Here is a 22,666-nt window from a genome sequence, read left to right on the forward strand (position 1 = left end):
AGATTGTTAGGAATTAAATAAGGCACTAATTCAGCCACAACTGCAGTGTCTTGTCAACTTATTCGAAACAAACTATAAGGATGAAAGGTCTTAGAGAGGCTAACCAGCTGGCTGAAGTTCTGACAGGTACTTACAACCTTTTGCTGTACCAGGCTATGGTTCTGGCATGCTTCGAAGCAGCAAATGTCATACCAATCCTGAAAACATTAGCTTTAACATGTCTTAATAACTACAGACCGGTGGCACTCACTCTCATAGTTGCCTAGTACTTGGAAAGATTGGTCATGCCCCACATCAAGGACGTAATCCTAGCTACCTCGGACCAGCACCAGTTTGCCTAAAGTTGAATAGATCAACTGAAGACGCCATTTCTATTATCCTTCATATCTTGGAACACCTGGAGCACAAAGACACCTACATAAGGACACTTTTCATTGATTACAGCTCGGCTTTTAACCCCATACTACCAAACTAGCTGACTGCCAAGCTCCACAATATAGTTCTTGGCACATCAACCTATAATTGGATCTTGGACTTCTTCACTAATCATATCCAGACAGTGAAACTAGGCAAAAGCTCATTAACCCCCTCCCCCAACAACCCTCAACTCTCATGCCCCACAGGGATGTGTACTGAACTCAATTCTCTATTCACCCTTCACCTCTGACTGAACTCCTGCTCATGCTACAAACTTCATCATCAAATTTTCACATGACACAACTGTGATTGGCCTAATCACAAAACAATAATGAATTTGCATATAGAGAGGAGGCGCTGAAACTGTCTGATTGGTACAGGAACCACAACCTATCATTCAACATCAAGAAGACAAAAGAAATGATTATTGACTTCAGGAAGGCAAGAGGTCCCAAAGAAGCACCACTATTTATAAATAGTGTAGTGGAAAGGGTCTCCAGTTTTAAGTTTTTGGGGATGAACATCACTGGGGGGGACGAATGGACGATATATTATTCTCCGTAACTTCCGCCACCTCCAACGGGATCCCACCACTAAGCACATCTTTCCCTCCCCCCCCCCGCTTTCCGCAGGGATCGCTCCCTACGCGACTCCCTTGTCCATTCGTCCCCCCCATCCCTCCCCACTGATCTCCCTCCTGGCACTTATCCTTGTAAGCGGAACAAGGGCTACACATGCCCTTACACTTCCTCCCTTACCACCATTCAGGGCCCCAGACAGTCCTTCCAGGTGAGGCGACACTTCACCTGTGAGTCGGCTGGGGTGATATACTGCGTCGGGTGCTCCCGATGTGGCCTTCTATATATTGGCGAGACCCGACGCAGACTGGGAGATCATTTTGCTGAACACCTATGCTCTGTCCGCCAGAGAAAGCAGGATCTCCCAGTGGTCACACATTTTAATTCCACATCTCATTCCCATTCTGATATGTCTATCCATGGCCTCCTCTACTGTAAAGATGAAGCCACACTCAGGTTGGAGGAACAACACCTTCTATTCCATCTGGGTAGCCTCCAACCTGATGGCATGAACATTGACTTCTCTAACTTCCGCTAATGCCCCACCTCCCCCTCGTACCCCATCCGTTATTTATTCATATACACACATTCTTTCTCTCTCTCTCCTTTTTCTCCCTCTGTCCCTCTGACTATACCCCTTGCCCATGCTCTGGGTTTTTCCCCCCCTCCCCCTTTTCCTTCTCCCTGGGCCTCCTGTCCCATGATCCTCTCATATCCCTTTTGCCAATCACCCGTCCAGCTCTTGGCTCCATCCCCCCCCCCCCCCCCCCGTCTTCTCCTATCATTTTGGATCTCCCCCTCCCCCTCCCACTTTCAAATCTCTTACTAGCTCTTCCTTCAGTTAGTCCTGACGAAGGGTCTCGGCCCGAAACGTTGACTGTACCTCTTCCTAGAGATGCTGCCTGGCCTGCTGCGTTCACCAGCAACTTTGATGTGTGTTGTATGTCTGTTAGTGCCCGCAGCTGGCTTCTTTCTTAGTGTCAGTGACCACTAACATGAGAATACCCGTTAATGACTGAATGTCTATTCCATCACTTTGAGAGCCAGGTTGATGGATTCTTTCTTAGTGTCTGTCAAACTGGCTTGATGGATACTTTTTCGGATTCGGGCTTATTGCTTATGTAATGTTCTGGTTAAAATTTCTACTGCTATGCTGTGAGGTATTTTTATTTTAGCAGTTTTCTGCAAAAGCAATGTTAGTAATAGTGTTTTGGCTTAAGCTAAAGATAAGGAACCATGTTGTCCACCTTAGAAATGTTGTTTCAGCTGATTGAAACTGACTGCCCAGTGAAAGATTCGGGAGAGCTGGGCGAGATCAAATTTTTGAAGGACGGTAGTTTGTTTTGGGGTCTTTTGGTGGACACTGCTGAGCAGGGTACAAGGGAAGATGCCACAGAATGCCATTTGAAGGCGAACCCCATTGTAAGAAGTGCTTTGTGCAGATGAATGGCTCCAAGGGGGAAGTGCTAATACTCCTGAGAGAGCTGCTGCATTCGAGGGAGGTTCGAACTGTGGTTGGTGTCCTTCACAGAATGTGGGTTCAGTGTGTGAGTAAAGTGATACACCTGACTTCTCCAGAAATGAGCTCCAATGTTTACGTGCATATTGGACTGGTTTAACTGTAATGGGCCCTTTTATTTTTCTTTTCTTATTTCTGTAACTGTAAATTTGATAGATACATTTCTTTATAATTTTATACCAGCGTACAATCTGTTAATTTTCTGGCCAATGATAATGTTGCATGGACCAGTATTTACTAAGCATTCACTACAATCAATGTTCCTTAATCGGAACATCCCAACTTTCCTGTTTCATTGAATTCCAAATCATTCTGACCCTAGACATATATTGTTTATGAACAGTGGCCTTCTCACCGCTGAGTCACATGGCTATTAGCTAATGTGTCAGACTTGTATACGAACCTGGTGAGAGGGTTACACTTACTACATATGTAATATTAATACTCTTTTTCAACTAAAGGAATGTTAGGTCCAAAATATTGGTGGAATGATGGGTAAGGAGTGACTATTAAAGTGTCTGATTGATTTATAAGGATATAAATTGCACTCCGTTTTCAAAGAAAGGGGCTTTCCTTCCTCCACCATCAATGCTGCCCTCAACCACAGTTCTTCCATTTTACGCATGTCTGCTCTTACTACAGCTTCCTGCCACCCTGCCAGGGATAGGGTTCCTTTTGTCCTCACCTACCACCCCATCAGCCTCCATCTCCAGCAAATAATTCTCCAAAACTTCTGCCACCTCCAACCGGATCCCACCACCAAGCACATCTTTCCCTCTCCCCCATTTTCTGCTTTTCACAGGGATCACTTCCTATGCAATTCCCTTGTCCATTCATCCCTCCCCACAGATCTCCCTCCTGGCACTTATCCTTGCAAGCAGAACAAGTGCTACGTCTACCCCTATACCTCCTCCCTCACTACCATTCAGGGCCCAAAACAGTCCTTCCAAGTGAGGCAACACTTCACCTGTGAGTCTGTTGGGGTTATTTACTGTGCTCAGTTCTCCAGGTGTGGTGTGGTCTGTATATCAGCGAAACCCGACATAGATTGGGAGGTCGCTTCGCTGAGCATCTACGCTTTGTCTGCTAGAACAAATGGACCTCCCAGTGGCCGCCCATTTTAATTTCACTTTCCATTCACATTCCGATATGTCCATCCATGGCCTCCTCCACTATTGTGATGAGGCCACACTTAGGTTGGAGGAACAACACCTTATATACCACTTGGGTGGCCTTCAACCTGATGGCATGAACACTGATTCTTAAACTTCTGGTAATGCCCCCCACACCTCCTTCACCATACCCTTTTCCCTCTCTCATCACGTCTCCTTGCCTGCCTACCGCCTCCCTCTGGTGCTCCCCACCTTTTTCTTTCTTCCATGGCCTTCTGTCTCTTTTACCAGTCAACTCCCCAGCTCTTTACTTCACCCCTCACCCTCCAGGTTTCACCTATCACCGGTGTTTCTCTCTTTCCTCCCCCCACCTTTTAAATGTACTCCTCAGCTTTTTTTTCCTCCAGTCCTGCTGAAGGGTTTCAGCCCGAAATGCCAACTGTATATTTTTCCGTAGGTGCTGCCTGGCCTGCTGAGTTCCTCCAGCACTTTGTGTGTGTTGCTCGGATTTCCAGCATGCGCAGATTTTCTCTCGTATATGATTTTGATTATTCTATTTAATATTTTTGTAAATCGTTCTCCCCTAAGAACAAGTTTGGCTTCACCAATCCTTCTGCTAGCTCCAAACAATGAACCACATTCAGTTAGAATATGAGTACATCTCTTCTGCAACATCTCCAAGAATTGAAATAATCTAAAACATGAGATTAAGAACAGAAACCAGAGTATACTGCATAGTCCTATGCATTTACTCTAATATTCAGTAAGATCATGGTTGATCTTATACCTCAATTCATTTTTATCATCCTATTCCTGTGTCCTTAACATCTTAAAGGAGATGCAGGACATAGGTTTGTTAATTTATTCCTCTCGAGTTCCTGATTTTACTTGTCTTGTTTAATGGTTGATCAGATACTGAAATTTTTACGAAACGTGAATGGAAATTTGAGATCTCAAATCTACATAAGACATACCTCAGAGCAGAATTAGGCTATTTGGCCCATTGAGTCTGCTCTGCCATTCTACCATGGCTGACTTATTATCCCCTTCAACCCATTTCTTCTGTCTTCCCATAATCTTTGATGCCCTGACAAATCCAGAACCTATCAACCTCGGATTCAAATATACTCAATGAATTGGCCTCCACAGCCAACCATGGTAATAAATTCCACAGGTTCACCACCTACTGTGTAAAGAAAATTTCTCCTCACCACTGTTCTAAATGGACACCCCTCTATTTGGAGGCTGTGACCTCTGGTCCTAGACTCTCCCACTATCAGAAACATCCTTTCCACATCGGCCTTTCAATATTTGATAAATTCCAATGAGACCCCCCCTCCCACCTTCATTCTTCTAAACTCCAGCGAGTAAAGGCTCAGAGCCATCAAATGCTCCTCACATGTTAACCCTTTCATTCCTGGAATCATTCTCGATCAACCTCCTCTGGACGCTCTCTCAACGTCAGCAATCTTAGATAAGGGGGCCCAAGACTGTTCACAATTCTCCATGTGTGATCTGACCAATGTCTTATGAAGTCTCAGCAATGCCCTCTTGCTCTTATATTAATACCATTAGACATAGGAGCAGAATTAGGCCATTCGGTCCATTGAGTCTGCTCCACCATTCCATCATGGCTGATTTGGATCCCACTTAACCCTATACGCCTGCCTTCTCGCCCTGACCAATCAGGAAACTATCAATTTTCACTTTAACCTCGGCCTCCACAGCTGTCTGTGGCAGAGGTTCACTACTCTCTGGCTAAAGTATTCCTCCTTACTTCTGTTCTAAAGGGTTGCCCTTCAATTCTGAGGCTGTGCCCTCTGGTTCTGGACACTCCCACCGTAGGAAACATCCTCTCCACATCTATCTTACCTAGTCCTTTCAACACTCAGTAGATTTCAATGAGATCCCCCCGTAATCTTCTAAATTCCAGTGAGTACAGGCCCAAAGCTGCCAAATGCTTCTCATATGTAAACGCCTTCATTCCCAGAATCATCCTTGTGAACCTCCTCTGGACTCTCTCCAATGACAACACATCATTTCTAAGATATGGGCCCAAAACTGTTGATAATACTCCAAGTGCGGCCTGATTAGCAGCTTATAAAGCCTCAGCATTATCTCCTTGCTTTTATATTCTATTCCCGTTGAAATGAATGCTAACATTGCATTTGCCTTCTTTACCACAGACTCAACCCGTAAATTAACCTTCTGGGAATCTTGCACGAGGATTCCTAAGTCCCTTTACACCTCTGATATTTGAACTTTCTCCCCATTTAGGTAATAGTCTGCACATTTGTTCCTTTTATCAAAATGCATTATCATACATTTCCCAACCTGTATTCCGCCTACCACTTTTTTGCACATTCTTCCAATTTGTCTTTGTCCTTCTGCAATCACATTGCTTCCTCAGCACCACCTACCCCTCCACCTATCATCGCATCATCTGCAAATTTTGCCATAAGGCCAACAATTCCATTATCTAAATCACTGAAAAACAATGTGAAAAGTAGCAGTCCCAATACTGACCCCCTGAGAAACACATCTAGTTACTGGCAGCTAAACAGAAATGGCCCCTTTTATTCCCATTCACTGCCACCTGCCTGTCAGTTATTCTGCTATCCATGCTAGTATCTTTCCTGTAATGCCATGGGATTTTATCTTGTTAAACAGCCACATGTGTAGCACCTTATCAAAAGCCTTCTGAAAATCCAAGTAAATGATATTTACTGCCTCTCTTTTGTCCACACTGCTTGTTATTTCCTTGAAGAACTCTAAGAGATTTGTCAAGCAAGATTTTCCTAGACAGAAATCATGCTGACTTTGACTTATTTTATCATTAGTCTCCAAGTACCCAAGTATTGTAATCCCCTTGAAATGAATGCTAATATTGCATTTACCTTCCTTACCACTGACCCAACCTGAAAATTAACCTTTAGGGAATCCTGCACAAGGACTCCCAAGTTGTTTCGCTCTTCTGATTTAGAATTTTCTCCCCATGTAGAAAATAATCTTATTCTTTCTACCAAAGTGTATGACCATATACTTCCCTCCACTGTATTCCATCTTCCACTTCTTTGCCCATTCTCCAAATTTGTCTAAGTCCTTCTGCAGACTTCTGGCTTCCTCAACACTACCTGCCCTTCCACCTATCTTCACATTGTGATAGCCTCAGTTTTCTGACAACGTCAAATAATTTCCATATAAGTAAGCAGATTTTACTACCTGGTTTAACTACAATGTCTTACTCAAACATTATAGTTATCTGTTTACAATTAAATTACAAAACACGTTTTACTAAATAGAATCAGAATCAGGTTTATTATCACCAGTATATACCGTGAAATTTGTTAACTTAGCTGCAGCACTTCAATGCAATACACAATATAGAAGAAAAAAAACAATAAAAATAAATAAATTAATTACAGTATATGTATATTGAATAGATTAAAATAGTGCAAAAACAGAAATAATATATATTGAAAAAGCTAGGTAGTGTTCATGGGTTCAATGTCCATTTGGGAATCAGATGGCAGAGGGGAAGAAGCTGTTCCTGAATTGCTGAGTGTGTGCCTTCAGGCTTCTGTACCTCCTACCTGATGGTAACAGTGAGAAAAGGGCATGCCCTGGGTGCTGGGGGTCCTTAATAATGCCTCTGAGACACCGCTCCTTGAAGGCGTCCTGGGTATTTTGTAGGCTAGTACCCAAGATGGAGCCGACAAAATTTACAATCCTCTGCAGCTTCTTTCAGTCCTGTGCAGTAGCCCCCCCCCCAGCCCCCCCTGCATACCAGAGAATGATGCAGCCTGTCAGAATGCTCTCCATGGTACATCTATTGAAGTTTGAGTGTATTTGTTGACATACCAAATCTTTTCAAATTCCTAATGAAGTATAGTCACTGTCTTGCCTCCTCTATAGCTGCATCGATATGTTGGGACCAGGTTACGTCCTCAGAGATCTTGACACACAGGAACTTGAAACTGCTCACTCTCTCCACTTCTGATTCCTCTATGAGGATTGATAGGTGTTCCTTTGTCTTACCCTTCCTGAAGTCCACAATCAGCTCTTTTGTCTTACTGACGTTGAGTGTAAGCTTGTTGCTGCGACACCACTCCACTAGTTGGTATATCTTTCATTATTAAAATAAAACTGCTAGAGAACCACTTTTTCACTAACGCAAACAGGTGGACTCCTTCCTCCCACCCACCTTCACCTCAAGTACATGAGATTCAGGCTGAAATATCATATTTAAAAATATTAATAAGAAAAGCATTGGAAAATCAATAGAGCTTGCGACTGGAATTAAGAAGTCTGGAATCACATTGATTATTTTGAATTGAAATATTAATCACTTGAAAGAATGTGCAATATCTCAGAGCTTAAGATAGTTACTTACATGCAAATATAAAAATCAAAAATTTGTCATCAGATGAAGATTTGCAAGGCATTATGTAGTGTTATACATTGTGTGCAGTAATGGGGAAAAGATGAAGTCTTTCATTCTGTTTCTCAGATGAAGCCTTCTTTTTCAGCATTCTACTAAAATCCTCAGGAACATGACATCTCTCTCTGGTAAGATTTTTTTTATGAAGGTTACAATGAAATGATCAATGTAAAGAATGAAAATACCCTGATAGCTCTGAATCAATACTAATCAAAAATCTGTTTTGGAAATCAGAGATTTAATCAGATGTCTTCAGATTTTTCTTGGATCATTAATCCCACTGCCAATAGAACTCTAATCAATCTCTGATTTAATTTACGTTAATGATCTTCATTATGCCATCAGTGAGTCACCAACTTAATCAAGGCTTAGAAAGATCAGCGGTAAATACATCTATAGGGAGCAGAAGAATTAATTCTGTTAGCAATTCTTAATTGACTTTCAAAGTACATTTTTCACCCACAACTGCTCACTGCCTGTCAAGTTTTTGATAATTCCACTGAGGCAGACATTAGGAAAAATATGTCACCAAATTGCTGCTACTTTATTCTCACTGCTCCGCCAATGATACAATGTATTTTCTCTGGTATGGAGTATTACAATAAAACCAATAAGGAAAACACTGAAACAAGGGGATTGAGATGTGTTATTACTGTGATGGGAATGTGCACTGATAATTCAACATCAAACATTCTTTCATAAATAGACAAAGAAGTTGTTTTGACTTCTTTGAATCATTTAATTGGATAGAAAATGAATGCAACGGAAATCCAAAGCTAAAAATTTATCTTTGTAAAAATAGCATTTGATCTGGAAATGAACTATATTTGTCAATCAAATGTGGAAAATGACCTTTTAAAACTCTCAGCCAGAAAGGACCATTCCTTTCGCCCCATCTTCAGAAAGATATACTTCTCTCCCAAGTTTGTCGTCAGCTCTGGACAAACAAGCAAAATCAAACTGCTATTTTGTAATCCTCCAAAGTATTGAAAAAAATTCTCAAAGGTCGACATTTTTGGTTAAAAGTTGAAACTCAAAAAGACATAATATGATTAAACACATTGTTGCTGAATCATGTATGTCACCATTTAAGATGAATGAACTGTGTCAGTTCTATGTTCAAACTGCATTTTTATATTAAATCAGACTATCCCACTATTTTGCCATCCACCTGAAGGATCAGCGCTCTTTTTCAGTGTTATAAATTGTTAATCACAATTCACTCAAGATTAGTGTTCTCTCAATTTCAAGCTACAGCAATATAAAAGGTTGACTGGAGCAGAGGGAATTCAGTATACATTTAAGCAGTGCAACCAAATAATGATAAAAAGAAAACTGAATTCTGGTTTGGAATTTGAAGTTATAGGACACAGGTATTGGGGTGGGGGGGGTTGCGTGGGAGGTGATATGAAATGTGTACATAATTTAACTCTAGTCTTGATGAGTTGTGGAAAGGCATTTTAACAAAAGGCAGATTTTATTAGAAATGTTCTTCTAAAAACCCATGGAGTGAAAGGTGAAGAATGTAAAATAAACGTAAAGATACAGTTAATCAAATATGAACAGAAAAAGCAGCAGAATAAATTTGTAGAAAAATTGCAAAGCTTTAAGGTCATAAGAGAACAATAATGTGTGTATGCGTGCGTGTGCGTGCATGTGCATATATACCACAACTTTAATGAATGGCAAACATTTGCTTGATCTTTGACAGTGGTGGTATGGGAAGTGTGGGGACGAGGAACATCAGGTGAAAAGCAATCAACAAGAAAAAAAGGACTGCAAAATGGCAAGCTGGTTGTGGGAGAGTTGGTTGTCATTGGGTTATTTCAAACAGCAGCTCTTGAAAATTGTGTAGCATAAATAAGAGAGTAGTAAAAACATGCTTTTATTCACTCAAAAGTAAACCAGAAATTTATGGCTGGGTTAAAATTCTATTAATGATTATTTATTCATTCATTTTCTTTGGCAAATCTGTTTATTTTTGCTCATCCCTTATTACAACCTTCTTGAACTGATTTAGACCAAGTGATGATAGAGATTTGGCAATATACAATATTTCCAAATCAGAATTGTGTGCAACTAGGAAGGGAACATGCAGGCAGTGTATTTCTATATATTTACTCTCCTTGCTATTCTTGGTAGGTTTGGGAGGTGCTGATGCAGTAACACAGATGAGTGACCGCAGTGAAATTTGCAGATGGCATACATGGCAGTTACAGTAGCATTACGGTAAAAGTAATGGATGTTCAGGAAAGTGGAAGGGATGCCAGTTAAGAATACTGCATTGCCTTGGATACTGACAAACGTCTTGAGTGTTGCTGGGGCTTCAAGTGGCAAGTATTTCATCCTGACCTGTCCCTTGTAGATGGCGGTAAGGGTTTTTTTTGTCAGGAAATCAATCACACCGTAAGGTACCCAGCTTCTGACCAGCTCTTCTTGCCACAGTATTTAACTTGCTGGTTCAGGTGAGTTTTACATCTATTGTACTAGTTAACGTCAAGAATAAATAGAGATGGCAAATGCCTGATACTGCATCCCAAAGTGGACCCCTACAAAACATTGCTCATCATACTTTTCCATAAATGAAAAAGTTTTTCTTTTTATCTCATTCTTGAAGATTTACCCTCCTCTGTGATGAGCTGCCTCAAAACTCCAGTAATTTGGGTCTGATTGTAACCTTGGATGCTTTACTCCTATTGTGTGTGATGATGGGGGGAGGGGTGGTTGAGAGGGTATTTGTTGAGTACATGAGAAAGAATAGATTACAGGAAATAAATGGGGGAACTGGATTAATGAAAATCCTCTGAGAGCTGGCATGGACTCAATAGGCTGAATGGCCTTTATGACAAAGTAAGAGTAATCATGTTGTTACCCACATGACCAGCTTTACCTAAATTTTGTGCACCAGGACCTTCACTACTAGCCTCCTAATTGCTACCTTGTCAAATACCTCACCATTTTCCTTCTTTTACTGTTTGCTGCTTTCATAAAGAATTTCATAACCTCTTTCTGTGAAATTGGTATTCATGATATGATGATGTTGGAATAATAAGATAAAGAAAATAAAAGGTGTATTAAAAGCATTATTTTATGAATGAGACCCAGAATAATCAAAAACTTCAGCAAGTATTATTACTGGCATACTTATTCGGAAATACTCACCTCTGGAGTTACATCTCTTGGGGCAAACCCAGTTCCCCCAGTGGTTAAAATAAGATTCAATTCCTTATCATCACACCATTCTATGAGTGTTTCCTAGAAAATAACATACAATAATATAAGTCAATGTAAGGTAGTTTTGATTGGAAGCAAAACAAAATCATGATAAAGCACGCGCGTGTGTGTATACATACACACACACACACACACACACACACACACACACACGCACGCACACACACACTAATTTAGAAGTCCAACAAAACAAACTTCCTTTGTATCAGCTGATGAGAAAATGATCAAAATGTCAATGGTTAGTTATATGTGTTATAACTCCCAGATGTAGGACTATTAAGCATCACTCACAGTCCTACATTAGGTTATGCCAGAACTTCAAGTTCCTGTGGATTGTAAATGTTTCTTCCAACTGTTGTCACTATTATTGAGAATGGATGTGAAGAGATACAAATGAGTCTGGAATTTGAGTTCATATTTAATAGAAAATAATTCCTGTTTGCCAAAGTTGTACTAACAATGCATTTAAAAACTATTTTAAAAGTGAGCTTCTGAAGTTGTTATGCAAATCACACCATATCTTTATGGATTTAGTTAATAGGTCACAATTCTTTGATTAAACAACAGTCATGCCATTTACATGTAACTCTTTTCACATTCAGATCTTTGACTTCAATTTCACCTAATGTGCATTGTCCAAGAATCACATTTTGCTTTGCTCCCTTATGCAACATCACAAAGGATATTGATCTCAATGGTAGTATATGAAAAGGAATAATACAGAATATACAGTGGTGTGCAAAAGTTTGGGCACCCTTGGTCAAAATTTCTGTTACTGTGAATAGCTAAGCAAGTAAAAGATGAACTGATTTCCAAAAGGCATTAAGTTAAAGATGACACATTTCTTTAATATTTTAAGCAAGATTACTTTTTTTAGTTCCATCTTTTACAGTTTCAAAATAACAAAAAAGGAAAAGGGCCTGAAGCAAAACTTTGGGCACCCTGCATGGTCAGTACTTAGTAACACCCCCTTTGGCAAGTATCACAGCTTGTAAATGCTTTTTGTAGCCAGCTAAGAGTCTTTCAATTCTTGTTTGGGGGATTTTCGTCCATTCTTCCTTGCAAAAGTCTTCTAGTTCTGTGAGGTTCTGGGGCCATCTTGCATGCATTGCTTTTTAAGGTCTATCCACAGATTTTCAATGATGTTTAGGTTGGGGAACTGTGAGGGCCATGGCAAAACCTTCAGCTTGTGCCTCTTGAGGTAGTCCATTAAGATTTTGAGATGTGTTTAGGATCATTATCCTGTTGTAGAAGCCATCCTCTTTTCATCTTCAGCGTTTTTACAGATGGTGTGATGTTTGTTTCCAGAATTTACTGGTATTTAATTGAATTCATTCTTCTCTCTACTAGTTAAATGTTCCCTGTGCCACTGGCTGCAACACAAGCCCAAAGCATAATCGGTCCACCCCCGTGCTTAACAGCTGGAGAGGTGTTCTTTTCATGAAATTCTGCACCTTTTTTCTCCAAACATACCTTTGCTCATTGCGGCCAAAAAGTTCTATTTTAACTTCATCAGTCCACAGGACTTGTTTCCAAAATACAGCAGGCTTGTTTAGATGTTCCTTTCCAAACTTCTGACGCTGGATTTTGTAATGAGGATGCAGGAAAGGTTTTCTTCTGATGACTCTTCCATGAAGGTCATATTTATGCAGGTGTCACTGCACAGTAGAACAGTGCACCACCACTCCAGAGTCTGCTCAATCTTCCTGAAGGTCTTTTGCAGTCAAACAGGGGTTTTGATGTGCCTTTCTAGCAATCCCACTAGCAGTTCTCTCGGAAAGTTTTCTTGGTCTTCCAGACCTCAACTTGACCTCCACCGTTCCTGTTAATTGCCATTTCTTAATTACATTATGAACTGAGGAAACGGCTACCTGAAAACACTTGGCTATCTTCTTATAGCCTTCTTCTGCTTTGTGGGCATCATTTATTTTAATTTTCAGAGTGTTAGGCAGCTGCTGAGAGGAGCCCATGGCTGCCAATTGTTGGGACAAGGTTTGAGGAGTCAGGGTATTTATAAAGCTTTGAAATTTGCATCACCTGGCCTTTCCTAACGATGACTGTGAACAAGCCATAGCTCTAACAAGCTAATTAACGTCTGAGACCTTGGTAAAAGTTACCTGAGAACTCAAATCTCTTGGAGTGCCCAAACTTTTGCATGGTGCTCCTTTCCTTTTTTTCACTCTAAAATTGTACAAAACAAAAATAATACACTAATCTTACTTAAAATGTTGAAAAGAATGTTTCATCTTTAACTTTACGACTTTTGGAGATCGGTTCATCTTCTACTCACTTAACTATTCACAGTAACAGAAATTTTGACAGGGGTGCCCAAACCTTTGCATGCCACTGTATCTCTACTGTAGTATTGCTTGGCAGGCTGCTACAGAACTCCATACTAAAACAGCAAAATATTATTGACACCTTACAATAATGGAATAGACAGTTGATCTCTCCCACTTTCTTTGATTATTTGTTTTGTAGTGAGGAAAATCATAACATCAACAAAAGCAGATTTCGACTACTGCTATGAGGTCAAGAAAAATACTGCTGTTACATGTCAACATTGACCCAATATTCTATACGTCTATTTGTTTATGTGCTGCTGCATTTATTCCTTTATGATTGAGAATCTTGCTCAGCAAAAGAGATAATCATCTAACACATCTCCACAGTATTCTATGTGGGCATATTTTTTATCCACAGCTGTTGAGTTTGTTTTGGGAAAAGTGAGGATTGAAAGCTTTGTAAGACATTTTGTGTGCTGGCTTTGCCATTATAAACAAAAAAAAAGATCTTTTGATATTCTACTAATTTCTTTGAACAGCAAGCAAGCAATCTTAAAGGACCTCATGATCTACAGCTGCTCTTATCTCTTATGTCTGGTCATAAATTACAGCTCACCTCAGCAGATAAAGACATTTGAGATATGTTTGGCCATGTAGTATATTAGTTTAAGAAAGGCTTTCAAGACTTCCGGTGATGGCATGATTCAGTATTGACCTGCCTCGCATTTCCTCCCATGAAACTCGAGGAATAATAGCTGTTAAGTTACTGCTGACCATCTATGAAAGATATTTTTGCTAAGTAAAGAGTAGAGGAACACGAGTATGGCGTCTTGGACTTCAAAACACACTGGAAAACAAGAAATACAAAGAGAAAGCAAAGACAAAAAGATACAGCATGCGCCAGAATAGGCTGAAGCTAGCAAAGATGACGAGAAGAAAGATATGGCCATGAAACTACGTGAGTTGAAAGAGCTGAGAAAAGAAAATCAGGAGTCATTTCCAGACACCAAGGCATCCCTATCTAAACTGGAGACTTCGGTGACAGACCTGAAGGAACGACTGGAGCTTCTTGAGCAGAAATCTACCGAGTCTCAGGTCCCAGAATTAGTGCTAACGAGGACGCACGTTTCTGGCATGAGAGAGCACTTAAGTACCTGTTGAAGCAAGAAGCCACTCTTACCGCGGCTTGCGATGATCTCCAGAACCACTTACGAAGAAATAACCTAAGAATTTATCAGACACCTGAGGGTAGTGAGAAAGGAGGGATGGTGGGGTTTGTCAAACAGTTAATTAAAATGATGCTTCGGCTGCCAGAGGACTTAAATATACACATTGAGAGAGCCCACTGATCCCTAATGACAGAGCTGGGGCCCTCTGCACCACCACGCTCCGTCATTGTGCACTTCTTGGATTATACAGTAAAAGAGGCAGTACTGCGTCAAGCATGGGCTCAAAAACAAGTTACGTTTTAAGGCAGAGTCATCTATTTTGATCAGGACTACTCTCCTGAGGTCCAGAAAAGAAGAGCAAAAGTCCGTGCCGTGATCAGACAGCTAAAGGAGAAAGGTGTGCAAGCAAGTTGTCGCTTCCCAGCGCAGCTGAGAATAAACTTGGATGTTGGAGTGAAGATCTTTCCTTCCTTGATTGAAGTTTTACCTACACTGAACAACCTGGGCATCTCCGTGCCAGTGAGTGGGAGGGAGAAGCTGGAGCAGCGACTCATCAGCGAGGTATGGCAGGTGCAGCGGAGGGGGGGGAAGAGGAGGGAGCGCTGCGCTGTTGGAGGCAGACATGAGAGCTTTCCTGACATAAGAGGAGGACGATTATATTTTTTCTTTCAAAGAAGGAGGTATTAAGAATGGTGTCTTCTTTGGACTGATTAAAAATTCCTGGTTGTGAGTAACATTTAACTGTCTTCGCCAACATGTACAGCTAGCTAGCAGCGTAACTGACATATTTTGATATACAATGCAGTTTTGTGGGGTGGGCCGAGACAGAAAAGGAAAAGGAATCACCAAGGGAGGGTAACAACTCAACCAGGGGGATATGTTTTCTCCGTGGTTTGTAGCTGTGATAGCACTGTGTGCGTGTTCCCCAGAGAGAAGCAGGTGTCATTACTCTCTGCCTAATTATTATCAGGGGTTGGTCTTGATAAGAGAAAAAGCAGTTATAATAATTTGTTTTATCAGGAATTTCAAAAGACCAACTGGGTTTCTGGAAGTCTTGTTTGGTTTTGTTGTGTTTTGAGAGTTATATTCTTTTGTAGATAGTTCTCTAGTCATTGGCAGGTCATCACAAGTTTTTCAGTTATTATACTATAAAAATGCCAGGTTTGGTTGAAGGTGGGAGGGGGGTGGTGATGTAGTAAGTGATATATTGTATCTTTCTTTCTTTTTAAATCTTTTTATTGAATAAGTATACAAAAAGGTAAGCCATATAGGCACTAATACACTGTTAGAATATAATAAAATTACAGGAGATATTAATACAGAAAAAAAAGTGATACAAACAATGTAATTTAAACATAACATACTAAGGTAACATAATAGTATACTTATTTTTATATACATATATATCAATAGAGAAAAGGAAAAAAAAAACCCCAAAAAACCCACTGTGCAACTAACTAAAAGCAAAGCAAAGCAATGGGCTAACTTGGAACCAAGTAGAGTTAAAGAACTTAAAATCATGTCCTCAAACCCGACCTCCATTAAAAACAGTAATAAAAAAACAAGAAGGGTATATAAATATGGAGCAAAAAAGAGAATTAAAAAAATTACATTAAATGAAAATATTGAATAAAAGATCTCCAGGTCTGTTCAAATTTAAGTGAGGAATCATAAAGATTGCTTCTAATTTTCTCCAAATTCAAGCATAATATCGTCTGAGAAAACCAAAAAAAGGTGGTTGGAGGATTAAGCTCTTTCCAATGTTGTAAGATACAGCTTTTCGCCATTAAAGTAAGAAATGCAATCATTCTACAGGCTGAAGGAGAAAGATTACTGGAAATTTTAGGTAGTCCAAAGATGAGGAGAGATAATCTATATTCAATACCTTTGAGATAATATTAAAAATGTCTCTCCAAAAAGTTTCCAGAGTAGGACAAGACCAAAACATATGAGTTAAAGAGGCTATCTGCCCTGGACATCTATCACAAAAAGGATTAATATGAGAATAAAAGCGAGCTAATTTATCTTTGGACATATGTGCTCTATGAACAACTTTAAATTGAATTAGGGAATGTTTAGCACAGATAGAGGAAGTATTGACTAATTGTAAAATCTGCCCCCAATCATCCACGGAAATGATAGACCCCAATTCCTGTTCCCAATCTACCCTAATCTTATCAAATGGAGTTTTCCTAAGTTTCATAATAATATTATAAATCATAGCCGATGCACCTTTCTGACATGGATTAAGGTTAATTATAGTATCTAAAATGTATGTAGGAGGAAGCATTGGAAAAGAAGAAAGTATAGTACTTAGGAAATTTCTAACTTGTAGATATCTAAAAAAATGTATTCTTGATAAATTATATTTATTAGATAATTGTTCAAAAGACATAAGGGAACCATCTAAAAATAAATCCAAAAACCGTGAAATACCCTTAGTCTTCCAAATTTGAAAAGCACGATCCGTAAAAGAGGGAGGAAAAAATGTTACCTAAAATAGGAATCGCTAGCCCAAATTGGTTAAGATCAAAAAATTTTCTGAATTGAAACCAAATACGTAAGGTATATTTTAACTATCGGGTTAGAAACCTGTTTGAGGCGTTTCAAATCAAAAGGAAGAGAGGAACCTAAAATAGAGCCAAGTGTATAGCCCTGAACAGATTGTAATTCCAATGCTACCCATTTAGGAATGGATAGTATATCCTGGTCAAGTAACCAAAATTTCATATGTCGAATATTAATTGCCCAATAATAGAATCTAAAGTTAGGTAATGCTAAACCTCCATCTCTTTTAGCTTTCTGTAAATGTATTTTACCCAGTCTCGGGTTTTTATTTTGCCAAATAAATGAAGAAATTTTTGAGTCAACTTTATCAAAAAAAGATTTTGGAACAAAAATCGGTAATGCCTGAAATATATATAGAAATTTTGGCAGAAAAAAACATCTTAACTGCATTAATACGACCAATCAAAGTTAAATAGAAAGGAAACCATTTAGATGAAAGTTGAATAATATGGTCAATTAAGGGTAAAAAGTTAATCTTAAATAAATCTTTGTATTTACAAGTAATTGTAATCCCAAGATATGAAAAATAATTATTAATCAATTTAAACGGAAAGTTATGATATAAGGGAAGTTGTTTATTAATCGGGAAAAGCTCACTCTTACTAAGATTTAATTTATAACCTGAAAAGAGACTAAATTGTGCTAATAACTCTAAAACAGCAGGGATGGATTTTTGAGGATTAGAAATATATAAAAGTAAGTCATCAGCATAGAGTGATATTTTATGGGACTTTAAGCCCCGAGTTACCCCAGTAATATTTGGAGATTCTCGAATGGCAATTGCAAGAGGTTCTAATGCAATATCAAATAATAAAGGACTAAGAGGACAACCTTGTCGAGTACCTCGAAAAAGACGAAAAAAAGGTGAGCTTAGAGAGTTAGTACAGACCGAGGCCACAGGAGAATGATATAACAGTTTAATCCAGGATATAAATTTCGAGCTAAAATTAAACATTTCAAGCACCTTAAATAAGTAAGGCCACTCTACTCTATCAAAAGGTTTCTCAGCATCTAAAGAGATAACACACTCAGGAACATTTTGTGAGGGGGTATAAACAATATTTAACAGTGTGCGAATGTTATAAAAAGAGTAACGACCTTTAATAAAACCCGTTTGGTCTTCTGAAATAATAAAAGGAAGTACTTTTTCTAATCTGTTTGCTAATAACTTAGAAAAAATTTTAGAGTCAACATTTAGTAAAGACATTGGTCTATAAGATGCACATTGAGCAGGACCTTTATCCTTCTTTAATATTTGAGAGATTGACGCTCTATTGAAAGATTCGGGAAGTTTACCAAGTTTTAATGAAGCCTCAAAAACCCTACAGAGCCAAGGGATTAATGAAGGTGCAAAACATTTATAAAATTCTACGGTAAACCCATCAGGGCCAGGAGCTTTCCCCAAGTTCATAGAGGAAATAACATTCTTAATCTCATCAGTGGTAATGGGAGTATCTAGCATAGAAGACATATCCTGTGAAATCTCAGGGAAATCTAGGTTATCTAAAAAATCATTCATATATTTAGAGTCTCGAGGAGACTCTGATTGATATAAGGAAGAATAAAAATCAAAGGTGGTTTGATTAACCCCCGCATGATCAAGTATCAGTTGGTCATTTTGATTATAAATCTGATTAATTTGAGATTTAGCATAATTAGACTTCAATTGGTTAGCCAACAGTTTGCCAATTTTGTCACTGTGTACATAAAATTCACTTCTTGTTTTCTTTAATTGGTTTACAATCAAGGACGAAAGTAATAAACTGTGTTCCATTTGAAGTTCAGTTCTTTGTTTATATAACTCCTCAGAGGGAGCTGTAACATATTTCTTATCAATTTCCTTAATCTTGTCCACAATTACCAACTCCTCCTGCTTCAGCTTCTTCCTCAAAGCAGCAGAATACGAAATAATCTGACCACGAATATAAGCTTTAAAAGTATCCCAAAGAATGTTCACAGAAATATCCTCTGTATAGTTGATTGTAAAAAAAAAGATCAATCTGTTCATTCATAAAGTTAACAAAGTCCGAGTCCTGAAGCAACAGTGAATTAAAATGCCATTGTCTATTATTTTGTGTATTGGCCTGAATTTTAATAGAAAGCTTAAGTGGAGCATGATCCGAAATGGTTATAGAGTCATAATCACATTTAATCACTGAAGAAATAAGACGAGAGTCAATAAAGAAATAATCAATTCTTGAATAGGAATGATGAACATGTGAAAAAAAAGAAAAATCTTTTTCCTGAGGATGCAAAAAACGCCAAATGTCCGTCGACCCAGAATCAGAGAGGAGTGAATTAATCAAAGTTGCAGATTTATTAGGTAAGGTCCGTAGAGGAGCCGAATGGTCCAAAGCTGGAGATAAACAGGTATTAAGATCTCTGCCCGAGATCAATGAAAACTCATTCAAATTCAGGAACTGATTGAATAATGATTTATAAAATTCCGGACAGTCCATATTGGGAGCATAAACATTAACCAAAACTACCTTTTTATTAAATAGTAGACCACTAACCAGTAGAAATCTACCATTCGGATCAGAGATAATATCATGTTGTATAAAAGTAACTGAGGAGTCTATAAAAATAGAGACGCCTCGAATCTTAGCGTTAGAGTTCGAATGAAACTGTTTTCACTTCCAGAACTTAAAAAAACGTAATCTGTCCCCCCTCCGCACATGGGTCTCTTGTAAAAATAAAATTTGTGCTTTAAGTCTCCGGAACACTTTAAAAATTTTTTTCCTTTTAATAGGATGGTTAAGACCATTAGTATTCCAGGAGACAAAATTAATAATAGACTCCATAAACCCTAAAGTTAACCCGCAACAAGGAGGATTGACGATAGGCTCAACCCATGAACCCGGAAAGGGAACAGAACAAATAAGGAGAACGCAACCAATACTTCAATAGTATACATAGCCCAAGAAGAAAAAAACTAAAACGTGAAGCCTCTCCCACCACCCCCCACCCCATGACCTCAAGGCTAAATCTAACACAGACCAGCCAGAAAGAAGCAAGCACTAAAACTATCCCCATGACTTCCAATAGACGCTCCCTAAAAAAAAGTGTAAATATAAAAAAGATCAGCTAGTTATAAAACAGTAAAAGAATAAAAAAAGTAAATCAATTAAAACAAACACTTAATATAACAGAGAAAAAGCCAGAAAATATTAAAAAAACCGCAACAAACCCCAGAACCTATGAATAAACAAAAAAAGAAATTAAATTATTAACATAAACTAGTTATGAAAACCTACAAAAAAAAGTAGATTTAAAAACTACAAAATTTAAGGCCTCAAAGGAAATACGTAGAATGACGCTGAGGGAATAACCACCCAGAATCCCCTGGGAAAAAGAAAGGAATGATGCAGATAGAAAGAAAGTTTAGCAACCATATTAATTAATCAAAAATAAACTTTTCTGCCCATATAAGGCAAAAAAAAATTAAGGCCGACAAATTCACAACCTCCGATCAAACGTAGATAGTTAAAAATTACGATTAAGACGTTGAAGGTGAAAATTGATCCAGATAACTCTGGGCATCCAATGGAGATTCAAAAAACGGAGGGCTCCATCCAACGTACGAATCCTTAGACGTGCTGGGTAAAGCAGCGCTGGTTTTAAATCCATCTTGTAGAGTTCCAACATCACAGATCTGTAACGAACCCGCTGATCCCGAATTGGTTTGCTGAAATCCTCCACGAATCGGAACTTAAGATCCAAAAAATCAATGTAACCTTTAGATCAAACGTAACGAAACAGTTTCTCCTTGTCTTGAAAGTAATGAAAACGTAAGATGACATGTCGAGGTTTATCTGACTTAGACGAGTATGATGGAACTCTGTAAACACGATCCAGTAACGGTGGTTGGTCAGGAAATACAGTAGGAAATGCATCTTTTAAAAGTTGAGAAAAATACTTCATAGGGTTATCAGATTCAACAGCTTCACGCATCCCGATCATTCGAAGATTCTGCCGTCGCATTCTGGATTCTAAGTCAGAGTTTTTAAAGGTCAGAAAGTCAAGTTTCTTCTTCATTACATTAATTGTTTCTTTGATTTTCTCCATCTTGAGTTCATTTTGTTGCGTGGATTTTTGAAGATCAGATATAGCCGACTGATGTTCTGTAATAGATGTTTGTATCTTATCGATTGAATGGGCAATTTTCTGGAAATTAATTGAAATTTCCGCACGAATCAGCTCCGTAATAGAGGTTGAAATTTCCCTTTGAATTAGATCCAATATAGCTTTCAAAGTCACCGGTGGTTCAGTCGGACGAAAATCGGTACCTTTCGGTCTAACCTGAGGTTTGCCGTCCTCCCTGTTTTTTCCATTCTTAGACATAGCAGACCTTAAAAGCATCCGATTATCAAAGAGCCCAATTTATTTCAAAATATTGTAAAAGTCGATGCCTTAATGGTTGATTAAAATATAGCCGATCATAAGAAGAAAAACTCAGAGGTAATGGAGCGAGTCAAGAACACAACTTCACTCCATAAGCTTTACCGGAAGTCCCCGTGATATATTGTATCATGGCCACTTTGAACATAATTAGTTATAATATTAATGGAATCAATCACCCCAATAAAAGGAAAAAAGTATTGGCTCAGTTGAAAAAACTTAATTGCTCTATAGCTCTAGTACAAGAAAAACGTTTAGGAGACATGGAACACAAAAGATTAAAAAGAGACTGGGTAGATCAAGTCTATTATTCATATTGTCCTAAAAGTAGAAAGAGAGGAGTTGCAATATTAGTTAACAGATCAGTTTACCTCGTAGTGGAAAAAGAGGTTAAAGACAAGCAGGGTAGATATGTGTTAGCTATGGGCTCGATGGGAGGTGAAGAGTTTACTATCATGAGCATCTATGCACCGAATGAAGATAACCCCACCTTTTTTAAAGAAGTAGCTTTATTACTTGCCAGGGAAGCTAGAGGTACTGTTATAGTTGGAGGAGACTTTAACTGTATTCTTAATAGGAGTTTGGATAAATTACCTGGGAATGGGGAACCCCTGCGCAAGAAGTCTAAAGCAGTAAAAATTATGTTGGATGAGCTTGGACTAGCTGATAGCTGGAGAACATTGACTCCAGGTGCCAGGGTTTTTAGTCATATATCAAAAGCCCATCGCTCATATTCAAGAATTGACCTTATTTGCATCCCAAAGAAGAATCTACATCAGGTGAAGGAATGTGTTCTTGAACCCATTACATTGTCAGATCATGCTCCTGTTAGACTTGTACTGAAAGTAGGCTCTGAGTGGCATTTCAAATATTGGAGGCTCAATGTTTCCACGTTGATGGACCCCTCTTCCTTTAATCAACTAAAACAATGCACTGACGAAT

General features: G+C 38.8%; 1 protein-coding gene across 9 annotated transcripts in view; it reads right to left on the minus strand.

Annotated features, from left to right (window-relative positions):
- The window catches only part of LOC134348279 (gephyrin), a 684,809-nt gene that overhangs the window by 234,717 nt on the left and 427,426 nt on the right, over positions 1-22,666 (minus strand). For all 9 annotated transcript variants that reach the window (XM_063051467.1, XM_063051417.1, XM_063051452.1 and 6 more), the window contains one exon: positions 11,230-11,322. In XM_063051467.1, coding sequence (XP_062907537.1) covers positions 11,230-11,322 — 93 coding nt within the window. The remainder of the gene's footprint in view (positions 1-11,229; positions 11,323-22,666) is intronic.

The sequence above is a fragment of the Mobula hypostoma genome, chromosome 1 (assembly GCF_963921235.1).
Source record: "Mobula hypostoma chromosome 1, sMobHyp1.1, whole genome shotgun sequence".
NCBI lineage: Eukaryota > Metazoa > Chordata > Chondrichthyes > Myliobatiformes > Myliobatidae > Mobula > Mobula hypostoma.